Below are 14,921 nucleotides of genomic sequence, written 5' to 3' on the forward strand. Positions count from 1 at the left end.
ATTAGGCAAAAGCTGTTTTTCCCCTCAGAAAAGCCACTTTCATCTCTAAAAAATAAATCCCTGGATTTAAACAGCTTCAAACTATATTAAAGTTGAGGTAATAAGTAAGCACTTCTCAATGGTAGACTGACATAATATACTGTACACATACCCTTAACTGCAATTTAATTAGAACCAAAAGCTCCGAGAAGAAATTGAGAAACTGCTTCAGAAGTGTGTGGGCATGTCAGACTGCATCGTGAGTGACATCTGCGTCTTCTTCGCATGAGTCGTAAAAACGACTCATGAACAGTGCTAATGCAAGAAAAATGTGTCGGAATGACAAAGCGGAGTTTTCACGGTGCTTTTGTTTCCTGACATGTCGTGAATGTTGTGTTGGTGATGTGCTGGAATGTTGTGCTTTGTGTGCACTCCAGAGCTACTTCCGCCTAACAGTTTAACAGGCTATACAGCTGAGCATGGCACTGCAGATTGCAGACGCAGCATGCTATCTTACGTCTCATTTCATCAAATGAATTACAATTAGCTTAAATGGCTTCTCATTTAACTGTCTTTTATGAAGCAGCTTATTAACCATTTATTCTCATATGTTTTGCTGGCAAAGCTTGGCAAGATCAGATTATTTATAAAATATGAAGGAAATCAGTGTGAAATGTTTGTAAATCTAGCCTATTGTACTTTATTTTTTTAAACGAATCTCAAAAATGTAAGAAAATATATGAAAATATATCGACAGGAGCTTTAAAATTTCAGAGCTTCAGAGTTAAGTTTACAAATCCCTTTTATCTGAAGAACTCATGAATAATGCATCTTTCCCATTAAGGATTTTTTGACCTTCAAAATTACCTCACAGGCTTCAGTTATAAGGCAGTTTCAGCTAAACAGCTTTTCTGTTCTTTTCTCAGGACAAAGAAATCTAAAAATGTGGTAAGTATGCATGTACTACAGACACAACGGATAGAGCTTAGGTTGAAAAAAACGCTTGAGTTGCCCTTTAATAATAATTGATTACTGCTCACGCGCAGTTAATGTACGTAATCTGTATTAGGCTAATTGATGACTAAGTGTTTTTGTGGTGTAATGAACAGAGCTCTGAATGCATCAGAGCAGAAATGTACGTACTTCTACCTCTGCTAGGTCTTTTTACAATAATCACTGCACTATAATTATGACTCAGTACTCAATTAGTAATGCTGTTTCACAGTAAGAAGGAGACTGCAACTGTGTGTGGCCCAGAAGTGGATTTGTCCATCCCTATATTACAGTATGTATAGTATGAGGATCTCATAGGTACAGTACAGTGAGTCATATGTGCCAAAACAGCCATGAACACTGAGCTACAAATAACCCAGAACTGATGACTCTCTATATGGTTATGACCCATGGCCAAAAGGATCTTCAATTCTGTGGGCTGAGACTATAGATGGAAAGTATAAAAATAGGACAGTAATAATTATAGTTGCTTAAATAAAATCCTTACGTTAGTATCATCACATTATTTGGCTTTTGCAAATAATAAACTATAATTAAAAAATTACTGCAAGACCAGAGCACCAAGCTAATTGGCTAACATTAGTCAATGTTATGTACCTCATATGCACACTCTTATCTTTTATCCTTCTTTGTAGAACGCCTTTAAAAATTTAGGCAAATCTGAAAAGCATGGGAAGTTGGTGGGACAGCATTAGTATCTAATATAGTATCCAGCAAAAATGCAGCAAACAGTAAATGCTTTTTTTTGTAGCAACAGCACACACCAAAGCGTGTTCCATTTCAATTACCCCAGAAATGAGGTGAAATATATTTGCATATTGGGCGGGAGTAAAAAGATCGGATTGATATCCGATTCGCCAAGACGCATTTATGTGGCCTAATGTAAATGGAACAGTTTTAACAAATCAGATAGCTATCGGATCAGAGAAAACACATGAAGTGACCAGGTGTAAAAAGGTCCTGAGTGACCAATCATAATGCAAACAGTATGCAAACACAGCTACAATTGCACACTGTGGTGTAATATTACTCTATATAATTGTGTCTTAACAATTTTACATTTAAAAGAACATAAATTGGCTGTTTTCTTCATTTAAACTGATACAGTTTTGTTCAAAACCTGGCTAAATAATTAAGACAGTGAAATATTTTATAGCATCCAAAATAGTAATGATTATGTGTTGCTTATTAATGCTAGCAATAAACAAACACCAGATCATTAAGGAAATCAAACTTGACATATGTGTCCTGTTGAGTCCTGTTGACTGTTAAAACCTGAATGATTACTGATGAGCAGAACAGTCACTCCTGGCAACCAGGCTGAGACATCACATGCTTTCTCCAAAGTAATTACTAGCAGTTAGAGACCTTTATTAAGACTAATTGTACTGAGCCGAATGTTAGGCCCCGCCCTTCACTGGACCTCGCTGTGTTAGGGGACAAACGAGGACTGCAACCAACAACTCTATGATTTTGGATGGTAATTAGCATCTCAAACAAAAATCGTTCTTTGATTTTCGTCACCGCTGCACATGTGAATAAATCAGAAGAGGCTCCTTGGTACAGGTACAAAACATTGATTGGGCTCTATCAAAGCCTGAGCTTTTCAGTTCCTGCAATGAATAGTGGGAACAAAAGAGATGGCAGCAGAGGGACATCACATCTTGCCTCATTAGGCTTGTGTTTAATCACGCTTCTGAAAGCATGTTGAAAAAGGTGTGGAGCATCTGAGCAAATGGTACTTTTCCCTTCTTACATCTCACTTTCATTACACAACTCTTTTCATGTGGTGACTTTGTGCTCACATTCTTCAAGATGCTCATCAAGTCAGATGCACGATAGGAGATCAGTATCTCAGTTCAGTATTACACAGGAAGCTAAGACCCCAAAACCTAAAGCTTTGATGATCATTTGGCTGTGAGCACATATGGAACATGTGAAATAAATAAAGTGTGAATTACCACATAAGGAGCAGGCTGAATTTTTGTAGTTTTGATTTTATGTCATGCTTTTCATTTATAAGTGACACAAGATAATGGTACTGTAGTTTAGGAATATACAGCTTCCATAATAACTAGTACACGAAAATATTTTGAACATAAATTTTGCAAAAAAAATCTGAAAGGCATGATTTGAGTCATCTTGTGGCAGGTGCTTCCTAAAACTAATGTCTTTTGCTTAGTTAAACCTTTTGCTTAGAAAACACCAGAATCCAGAAACTCTCACTTGGTTGTTGCATTAAATAACTTAACCAGCAGCTAATACTGTAACTAATAGCTGCAAACAAGTGCTTAACAAAATTTATAATATAGATAATTGGGTCAATATCTTGTTTCAAAACAACAGCTGACACGTACAAAGATTATATTTCATATTATATTTCATATGTTCACTGATACAACCCAGATAGCAATTATGTTTGGGCCACATGTGGGTATTATCTGGCACATATGGCCTAGATGTGGCGTGGCTGAATAGACATGGGCCAAATTGTGGCCATATTTGTTTTGCCATAACTTAAGCGGGAAATGCTCACTTGGTTCACATCTCATTTTGAGCTATATGGACCAGATAACAACAAACATATGAACCATATGTGGTTGAGCTATGGCACACAGTGAGAAACACCGACTTGTGGTAAACATTTGGCTTATACGTGGAAAAACACAGGAATCCTGAAATCAAATAAGGCAGACATCCGCCATCCCACACCTCAGGTTGCTATGCATCTTCCCTCCTATTGGTGGAGTGAGACTACGGCACGAATTTGACTGAGACTCGGCAGCGGGCGGCATTTCTGCTTTCCTCACGACTGTGTAGGCTACGTTCAGGTAAGTGATTGACACTTTAAAGTCACATGATTGAAATAAGCCTTTATCAGTAGCCAGGCAGACAACCTGCTAACTCAGCAAGCTAATCCTTGCCTGTTAATGTTGGAAATGCATTTTTATTTTCACAATTTTTTTTACGATTTTTATTAGACAACAGGACTTCTGACAGGATTTCTCTCATATTCATAATTGTTCATAATTATATAGAGCTAATGTTAATGATGGCATTTCTGAGACAATGTTCAATCTTTAATTCTTGAATCTTCTCTATCTTCACTGTTACTGCTACAGTAGCTACAAGCTAGAGCTAACCTTACAGAATCTCTAGATTTTTTTTTATTCAGAAACATTCAGAACTTCCATTGCTAACTCTAAATAAAAGTTAGAGCTAACATTGTGAGTGTTCTGAAAGGATTTTCATGTCATATACTTAAAGAAAATGACTAGCTTGCCTAACAGGAGATTATCTTTAAAATCTTAACGACTAAATCTATTAGCAAGAGCTAATCTGACACAAAAAATTTTTGTTGTTTTTTTGTCCATGTTTGTTCAATTTTCACTGTTAATTCTGACTAGCTCCTGATGTCTTTCTCATTCATACCACAACAGGAAGTACAACCTATTACTCACATTTCAACTAAAAAAAAAAACAAAAAAAGGTGGAAATAATACCACAGAACATCTGAATCATAATGGGAAGCTGCAAAATGAGTGGCACTTAGTGTCAGAATGCTTTTATTGACATGTTAGACACAAATCAGTTTGCTCTGGGTGATTGGCCTAATAGAACTGACTGAAATTAATTTCATTTTAACTGAACATTTTTCTGAACCTTTACTCATTACCTGTTCATTACAGGAAACTTTATATAGAGGAGTAAGCGTGTTAGGAACATGATATACAAAAGTAATTTCCATACCTGCTTGGAATGAATATGGAAAAGAAACTGGCTATAAGTAGCACACTTACTATTAGTGCACTCCGTGATATGTTCTGCCATATCAGGTGTGAAATGTTTCGTCACTGTGTAGTTTGTAGAAATTCATAAAGGATTTCATTTCCTTTCATGTGCAAATTAGGATGTTGTTATGTTAATCTCATGGAATCATGATCATCTGTGTGATATTATACAATAGAAACTAGGGATGCATCAAATAATGTGATCATATAAAATTATACATTGTAATATGTGACAGCATCAGTTACCTGATAAAATATCTTAAACATTATCTTTAATACATGGAAAACTGGGACAGAGCAGATGCCAAAAAAAATGGAATTTGTTTCTGTTTTGGTTGGGTCCATGTTCAGCATTGCATTTCTTTGTCATGTCCCAGTGGTGCTAAATGGCTCATATGAAAGTAGACACACAGCACTTTGAGAATTTGAAGGATTTTGTGAATATTTGTGTTTTTCCATAGTCTACAAGGGTTCATATATTCATGAAATTTGGAGACGTTAACTTGAAAAACTAAAATTCTGTGTAAGACTTTCCTAACAGAGGTAAAAAATGTTGCACACTGAAAGTCAACAGTGTCCTTACTAATTTTATATCAGACTTTGGGCCATAAAAATAATTTATTCATTTATACTGATTGAAAATGTCTGATAACTCAATTTCATGCCAGTGTAATTCTCATGGCAGCAGAAAATAGCAGCAACCACTAGCAACAGAACTAAATGAAATTTTCATGATGCCGGTTGCTTAATATTAAATAGTCTATCAATTCAATATTAAATCAGCATTTTTGTGTAGAAAAAAAGCAAAAAAAAATAAAAGTATCATCGGTTCATCCCTGACAGAAACATTTCGTGGTCACTGTAAAAGTTTCCAATGTTATTCTAAATCATTTACATTTCCTTTGTCCAGCACTGCACACACACTCTGGGCTTTTTTAATGAACATTATTCTGTGTTCTCTGTCTTCTATCTTGTACAGTACAAGAACAGCCTAACAAAAATTCCCACTTATTCTGCTGACGTCAATTGGAGTCTATGGAGACATGGGAGACCTTTCATAAAGATGACCTTCTGCTGTCTCCAAGTGGCAGCTGTTCCAAATCCTTTGCCTGAGAAAACAATCTTTGATCAAGGTTACTGCTTTCTATTAGTATGGCTAAAGCCCTGCAAATCCACTGCTGGTTTGCAGGGAGCTTGGCACAGAAAAGCATGCTGATGATGTACAAAGTAAAACCAGAGATGGCCAGAGTTGTATTCAGCCTGTATCAGGAACTTTAATAACTCAAGTCCATAACCGAGGCTGATTTTTGAAACCCCCCCCCCCAGCTCCCCCCCCCCCCCCCCCCCCCCCCCCCCACACACACACACACACACACACACTTTAATTCAAGCCCTTGGTCAATATCACAAACCTTTGTGGGACAACTGTCCTAGACATTTGTACAGCAGCTGAATACCGAAGCTTCACATCGCTTGGAAAAAAATTAAAAGAACAGAATCGTGACTGAGTGAGTATGTGTGGGAGAGTGTGAAAGACATGAAGAGGGAGAGAACAGCTTGCAGTGCAAAATCATTCTAATTCAATTTATTACTATAGTGAAAATAGTTCAGCCATTTTTGCATGAATAAACATCACACCTGATGTAAGACTTGGGTTAAAAGACAGGTTGGAAAAAAAATTACATCCTCATACACTGCAGCACCATCGCCATCTAGCAAGTTTAAGATATTTAGTAGTTACGAGAGAAATTAATGTCTGGAGTCTGGAGCCACGTGTGTGTCCTGGGACTCATTAAACAAAGAACCCTTGAGAAGCCTATTTGTGTTCATGCCGGTCATTATCTAAACCACGATTACCGGTAATATAATGATGCCTATATTGTCCATACCAGTAATATAATAATGTGTCAAAAAAATATTGGATAACTATTAATAATAAAGTATATTTAAGTATATTAAGACTAGCCGAAAAGGTTACTGGGCAGGGAGCAATACATTACGTAAACATAATGATATCAATATATTATCGACATTAATTCCACTTGATGTGTAATGAGATGATAACTCTATAGAGCTGTTAATGTTAGTAGCCAAAAAATTTTTATTTATTTTTTAATCTTGCCTTGGTTATCTTCCTGCAAACATGTTGACTGAGGAGACATTCAGTCAGCCTAAAGATGTCTAAAACTTTACTAGCTAAAGTTGAATTCAAATTCAAATTCCAACACAAACCTCCTCAGTTCAGGTTGTGATCAGATGCCAGATGTCAAACTGTCCACAATGCAACATCACTGCAATTAAAATGGAATCTTTAAATGTAGTTTTCTTCTTTTAAACTGAACCGTTTTTTTAAAATAGCTTTAATTGCCTTGTGGTTGAGATATATGCAAAAGAGAAACATATGTCAGCTTAGGAAAGCCTGCAATTTTCTTAACTACAGTGTATATAGTAGAAAATGCCAAATATTTCATATGTGAGAGTTTTCCCAGGTTACCACACATACGCTGTGTTAGACAACAAAACAATGACATTGCTAAAAACAAATCCTTAAAATAAATGACAGCTACTAGCAGCAAATAACTGGCCAAGCACTTTCTCTCCACATTGCTTAGAAACAGAAGACAACCAATTCACTGGAACAATCAGCACTTGGCTTGATGCATTCGATGGAAATACATCAAGCCATTTGCTGTGATATTGCCTCACCTCCTGTTTTCAGTAGCACTCCCAAACTGCAAATGATCCCATTTCATTAAAAAATAAGCAAAAAAAATTAAAAATCTAGGGGAAAATAGGAAAACCTGCCACTTTAAAAGGGCTGTGTAGACTTTTAATATCTATTGTAGGTGGCAATGTGTTTGATGTGTTAAAATATTGTTGTGAAATGGCCTCACCAGGGAGTCCCCAGAAAGAAGAATCGTGATTTGATGTTTAACAGGTCAAAAGTTTGGAATAATTAGTAAGTTATAGCAACACTCTAGAGGTGAATTTATACAAAACCTGTTGGAGTCTTTTAACCTGGATTCTCTTTCAGATTTGTTTGTTATTTCTTTGGGTTGTTTTTCACAATGGCAGTAACAAATGTCTCACAATGGCAGAAAATGTCTGAACTCGGCATAGCCCAAAGATGCAGAGAAAAATTGTGATTGTATTTGTGTGCTGTTGCATAGTGGAATTATTACTGCAAATGTCTGTCCAAATTTGCCCAGTTGGTAAGGCTTGAGTGCTTGAGATGGCATAGACCAATACTGCTGTTCACATAGCTGAGATTGTCCTCTCTCACTGTGCCGGATTTAAAGTGTATGAAGCATGTCATAGACTCCCATGTGAGAGTAATGTGAAAACAGAATAAAAAGAAATATGCACCTTGCGCTTTACACCCTAACAGCTTGCCTCAGTGATTTTACTGCAGTTGTTATCACTTTAACCCTGACGTTAAATAATCATGTCCACATGCTTGTGTAAATATTGTGACAGATTATATTTAAAGTTGTCTTTAAATATAAACGCATGATGATGCAAACAATTATTTTCATAAACAAATCCACTCATCATAAAAAATAGCTTCCATTTCTATTCACCATTGACCAAATATAGAAAAGGGATAAATGATGCCAGAGCATTTACTAACATGTCTGGCAGGCAGACATCATTTTCTCCAGGCTCTCCCCGGCAATGCTACTCCCGCTACTGAGAGTTTCATTTCTGTCAAGCACCATCCTTGAGATCTTGTCCTGTGTTCAAATCCTACATGATTTATGGTGCCATTCTGTCGAGCTAAAATGAGCTGCATGATGCAGTCCATCTCAATCCTTACCCAGGTACTATCAGCTATCAAACTATCAGCAGGGCTGGGGCAATTCTAGAGGTCCTCAAATGGAAGAGGCATCTGAATGGGACATCTAAATATAGTTAATTTTTATACCACCTACCGAGCAATTTTCTTTTAGTAGAGCAAGGAAAAATCCTCTTTTCCAAGCTCTAACTCTTTTCCAAAAGAAACACAAATTGCAACAATTGCGTTATTGATATCTACTTAGCATCGTCAATTTGACAATTATTAAGAATGTCATGGCTAAAGGAAAATCTCATTTTCAGAAAACAGCCAGAGACGTTGTCGCATTTGCTTCTAAAGAACAGAAACTCAAGCAGACATGATATTAATGCCAGACGCTACTTGAAAGTGTTCACTTAAGTGGGCCACTCCTTGGAAGACAATTTCAGTACAAGCACAGTTAATGGTGCAAAGTGCTGCAGGTCAGTAATTGCTCACATTTGCGTAGATGATGCATGTTTTCTTTGGGCATGTCTCTGTGAAGCTGGAAAGTACATGGCAACAAGAACAGTAGCAGAAACGCTAACCTCTATATCAGTAATGAGCTCAAGCTGTGGCTTCTTGATTACATGCCTGCACGCAGCATGAAAATGTACATTGGGTAATAAGCTCGGATTTGACGCATTGGCTTCGGAAGGGCCTTAAATGGATTTTTGGCAATGTGGTGCACCATTCCAGCTTCTTTTATACCGTGCAGCACTGTGAGGGTTCCACAGCAGTCACACCATAATGAATATGATGAGCAGCATGAGCTGGGTTTGTGCTCTGGCTAAGGAAAATCTTTACAAGACAGCCATGTGAATAAAATACAAACAGTATCATCAAAATGGTAACAAGCTGGAAAGCACTAGTGGAATTTACACCAGGTGTTGGAAAGGCAGCTTGTGGCACAAATCCAGCTGCTTACAGGAAAAAAGCAGTGGTGCTGGTCAAGGCTTTGAAACTACAACAGACAACCTGGTGAAGGACAAGGAGAAATACACCCAAGAATGATGGAATGAGCCACTGTAAGGAAACAATTAGTTCCATCACTTCCAACAGTGTGGAGCAGAAGACAATGCAATGGAAAGAGGAAGCAAAGAGAGAGATAAAAGTACATGAGATTTCTTTCAGGAAGGTCCACAGGTACAGGCCTGGCAGAAGCTTGATTTATTCAGCAGCACAAGCCGCCAGGTGTTGTGAATAGGGCGGCGATATCAAAAGACAGAAATGTGCATTAAAATCCGCTCTCACATTAACATTCTGCTTTGCCTGTGGAAATTCAAACACCTTTCCTTGGAGCATGAGACTCGAAAATTAATAATTCAACCTTTTCAAACACAAACATGCCCCTGTATGATATGGACCGGTTTTCTTAATGCATTTACGATAAATCATGATAAGAAGCCCGTCTAAATTGTGTGACTACTACACGCACAGCCGACAGAGGTTTCGCGCTCCTACCATGTGTGTGCCACGGTGAAACGCCTCTGCTTGTGGATGTTGTTGTTGAGTAGCATGCGACGCAGCAGGCGTGGCGAGTTACGGGGTGACAGACGGGGCGAGATAGCGGCGGGTGAGCGACGGTGCCCGCATGGGCGCTCCTGCTGCAGGAGGTTCTCCCTCAGGATCTTCACCAGGTCCTCGTTCAACCCCACATGCTTGGGCATGGGTGGCACAGCCAGTGTGTCCTGCTGTGCCATCCTGCAATCCTTTCTGTTTTGCTCCCTGCAGCTTTTAATCCTGTCCACCGGCTCCCAGCCCGCGCCAACGGGGGAGCAGGGCAACTCGGCAACTCCGTTTCTTAGCCACCTCCTCAGCACTTTGATGCAGGAGGAAAAAATAAAACCGGGAACAAAAAAGAAAGGAGAACTGAGCTTGTGGAAGAGCAGAGCGATCCGGTGTCGGAGTAGTGAGCTCCTGTCAGGACGGCTGCAGAGTGGTGTGGTGCGGTGTGGTGCTTAGAGTGGGAGAGCAAGATGAGCAAAGAGGAAGGGAGGGGGAAAGAGAGACAGAGAGAGATAGAGAGAGAGAGAGAGAGAGAGAGAGAGAGAGAGAGAGAGAGAGAGAGAGAGAGAGAGAGAGAGAGAGAAACAGACAGGCAGACAGACAGACAGACTGACACTTATTGAGTGAGCAAGCGAGTGAGTAAGTGAGAAAGGGGAGGAGAGAGAAGGAGAGAGAGAAGGAAAATGAGGGAGGAGAGAGTGAGAGAGAGAGCTGTCTGCAGCTTCCTGCTGCGCCTTGACTGCAAGCTGATGCTTCGATAAAGATGTGTGAACGACTATTGAATGTTTCAGTGTGTATGCGTTGTGTGTGGAAATATGTGCGTCCTGGTATGTATCTGACTGAAGAGATAAGAAAACTTCATCTAGGATTACTTGGCAGATGTTCTAATAAACAGAGCTGTTTTATTAAAGATGCCTGGACCCACACATCTCTAAAAAAAACAACAGCTTTATCCTAGCCCATTTTTCTAAATTTGTATCTATCTGGAGCTCCAGTGTGCACAGAGACAACTCCAATTCTAAAGCTATCACATATGAACACAACACAAAGATTTGTCACATGTCCAGTATAAAATGCCCCATGGCCATATTTCATTTAGCATTTCACATGATCATTAGTTTTTATTTTATGTTCATTAACTGCTTTATGCTGATTGGGGTCACGGTAGATTTATCTGTCGTACATGCCAGTCCCATCTTATTATTTTAAGGATAATTGCACATTCTTCAGTAACTACTTTATTATGCACATAATTCTGGTGGGTCAGGAGCCTATAAATACAAAAGCAGTCTTTGTAACTATTTAACTGTTTAACTAAAAAAGAACTAGGAGGAAAAATATCGATTAGAGAGAAGCAGGCAGCGGAGAGTGAAAAGAAACATAGCTATTTTTATAATGTGTGCTAGCAGGGATGTTTGTTTTAATGTTTGCGGTTCCTAACCACCATTTAGGTAATCATTATTGTGCTCATATTTCTTGTCCCACATGCATAGATAAACTGGGTTCAGGAAGGCGCTGCGCATGAGAGAGTTTGATTTCCTCCCAGACGACTCTTGATGGCTGTCTCTCTTCTCTGTACTTGTAACCAATACAGTGGGGCTCACACTACACTACATGATTCATCATGCATCATATGCTACATGCTACATGATTCAGTGCTGAGAATATCACACATGCTCGAAAATATCAGAGGCTCTGTGATACCTCTCAGACAGAGGAATGGTAGGGTGTAGTCGTTAGAGTGACCCAAAATTAGTCAGTGACTGGATAATCATCAGTTGCGCCAAGATCTGTAGTGTGCTATAGTTTAGCTCTATACAGCTTCCAGGAAGTGGAAGAAAGCTGGAGAACTAGGAGGAAACCCACATAGACCACAGACAGGGAGAAAATACAAAACTCCGCAAATGAAAAATAACCCGGTTTCATTTTCAAACGGGGGACCCTGAAGGTAGCAACACAACCTCCTACTGCAACAATGCTACTGATAAATTCAAATTTATTCATAAATCAACATTTCCTGGCTTGGATAAGCTCCAGGGGTACATACACACTGCATGTCTGATAATATAGCCTTCTGCTTATTATAGCTATAACTCCCTTACTGCCTGATGTTCAATGGCTATGTTACCGGTTGAGAGAAGTGTCTTCCAATGTGGAATTAAGAATTAAATGAGTTAATTAAACAATATTGCCAGAGTAAGAGTGAGGTTATACTGAATATCTGCACAACTGTGATATGAGGGATAAATACAGATATAATGCCCAAAATAGCTACACACAAATTCTCAATACAGATGCTTCTTTACTTTCTTTTATACTTTATATATCTGTAAAGTTATCAACACTTACAGTACAGACCAAAAGTTTGGACACACCTTTCAAAAGTTTGGACACACCACCTTTTCAACAGGACAATGACCCCAAACTCCTCCAGGCTGTGTAAGGGCTATTTGACCATGAAGGAGAGTGATGGGGTGCTGCACCAGATGACCTGGCCTCCACAGTCACCGGACCTGAACCCAATCGAGATGGTTTGGGGTGAGCTGGACCGCAGAGTGAAGGCAAAAGGGCCAACAAGTGCTAAGCATCTCTGGGAACTCCTTCAAGACTGTTGGAAGCCCATTTCAGGTGACGACCTCTTGAAGCTCATCAAGAGAATGCCAAGAGTGTGCAAAGCAGTAATCAAAGCAAAAGGTGGCTACTTTGAAGAACCTAGAATATGACATATGTTCAGTTGTTTCACACTTTTTTGTTATGTACGTATATAATTCCACATGTGTTAATTCATAGTTTTGATGCCTTCAGTGTCAATCTACAATTTTCATAGTCATTAAAATGAAGAAAACTCTTTGAATGAGAAGGTGTGTCCAAACTTTTGGTCTGTGCTGTACATAGTGTCAAACACAAACAAGCCCAGTGACTGTTACAGTAAGTGAAGGAATTTGTGGAAAGTTGCTCGGCTAATCAAACTAATGGACCGGAACTAACTGTTGTATAATAATAATTACTGTGTAATTTTAATTACATTTTGATGACATTTGTTAGTTTGAGAGTTAAACAGCAGATGTATTTAAATCTTTTATCTTAAATCTTTGCAGCTCAGATTTTTACTCGTAAAGAAGAAAAATTTTCAGTCTGATGACATTACTTTTTATTTTTATATTTAATATCGCTCATGTCGGCTTCAATCCGGAAAAGCCGAATACGACTATAAATAACGTTTTGGACACAGCACTTTTCAACAGCACTTTTATTAGCTCATTAACTCATTAACATTTCTAGAAAATGAATTAATAACAGACATTAACCATATCAGCATTGCACCTGCTGAACAATGTTCCCATAGAAGAGCTGTTCTTAACCTAATGGTGCTGATCTACTTTATAGCAATTTCTGCTCTGCTCTAAAGATCCTGTTACATTTATCAGTTAATTACCAAACACCTGACGAACTAAATTAGGTGCCAGACAAAGCACGATGCGGCACAGAGAGTCCTCGGTACGCCGGCAGAGAACTGTCGCTAACGAGTGTTCTGCGAGTGCTTTGGCAAATTACAAACCCTCAACAGCCTCGCAAAGCACGGGATACTGGTGTACTGGCTCACTGCCAAAACAAATATGGTATGAAGACATGCCACACGTGTGTTAATAATGTCTCTTAATTTCCACAGTATGATATAAATTTTGCAGCGTGATCGGATGCAACTGTGCTATGGGGACGTGATAGCCTAGTGGTTAAGACTACTATTGGGCTACTGATTGGAAGGTTGTAAGTTTGAATCCCAGGTCCACCAAGTTGTGACTGCTGGGGCCCTGAGCACAGCCCTTAATCCTCAGTTTTATAAATAAAAATGGAAGTCACACTGGATAATGGTGTCTGCTAAATGTTAAATGTAAATGATATACAGTGCACTCATGCAAATTCTTCTTTTATCTGATCAACTCCAGGTAAAAGGAACTTTTCAGTAAAACAGCTGATTCACACTGTCTAGTTTGTCATTCCACTGAGTATTAAAGAAACTGAAAAACCTATATTCAAAAGACAATTTCAGAAGAAATGATGACAAATAAACACTAATACACTGTAATAACATTGCCTCAGTGAAACTTGTGCATTTTTCCCTTGTAACAATACAATAATACAGTTTTCTCAAACTTCTTGTCAGAGTACTGGTTTGTTTTGGTTTACCTCCTCCAGTCCAATGACACGTGCAATAGGCTGATCTGCATCTCTAATTTGTCCGTAATGTGAATTGTTGTGCGAGTTTGTGTGTGTGCATGTGATTGTGCCCTGTGATGATTGGCACCCTGTCCAAGGTGTCCCAGGCCTTGTGCCCTTGAGATAGGCTATAGGTTCTCCACAACCCTGTGTAGGATAAGTCAGTACAGAAAATGGATTGTTGGATGGATTCACATAACTCTCACACTGTATAGTATTTCTTATATCAAGCATCTTCTTTAAAATCACAGAATACTGAAGAAAAAGTAGTACAACATTTGGAACTGCAACCATCTCACAGAGACATCCAGGTCAAGTTAACACCTTGACAGGAGTGTCTTCTGAGGAGCAGGCTTGAAGAAAAAGTTCAGTGCAGTTATCTGAAGAAGTAGAAATCCAAACTGGAGTGACTGTACCCGTGACACAATATGTACACTGCAGAGGAATGGCATGCATGGATGCAATAAACAAAAGAAGCCAAAGATGGCGTCCAATATGTTAATGAGCTTCAAAAACATGTAAAAGTACTATGTACAGTATCTACACATGCAGCATGCCAAAAGAACTATGCGACTAGGAACATTATTTTCAATGAA

General features: G+C 38.7%; 1 protein-coding gene across 5 annotated transcripts in view; it reads right to left on the bottom strand.

Annotated features, from left to right (window-relative positions):
- The window catches only part of pde4d (phosphodiesterase 4D, cAMP-specific), a 153,683-nt gene that overhangs the window by 84,021 nt on the left and 54,741 nt on the right, over nucleotides 1–14,921 (bottom strand). The window contains exon 1 of one of the 5 annotated variants that reach the window (XM_047822967.1): nucleotides 10,063–10,607. The exons of the other annotated variants lie outside the window; for them this stretch is intronic. Within the exon in view, the coding sequence (XP_047678923.1) occupies nucleotides 10,063–10,301 (239 nt within the window). The 5' untranslated portion in view covers nucleotides 10,302–10,607. Of the gene's footprint in view, nucleotides 1–10,062; nucleotides 10,608–14,921 lie in introns of those variants that run through there. 5 annotated transcript variants of the gene reach the window in all.

Source organism: Tachysurus fulvidraco, chromosome 14, assembly GCF_022655615.1.
Source record: "Tachysurus fulvidraco isolate hzauxx_2018 chromosome 14, HZAU_PFXX_2.0, whole genome shotgun sequence".
Classification (NCBI taxonomy): Eukaryota; Metazoa; Chordata; class Actinopteri; order Siluriformes; family Bagridae; genus Tachysurus; species Tachysurus fulvidraco.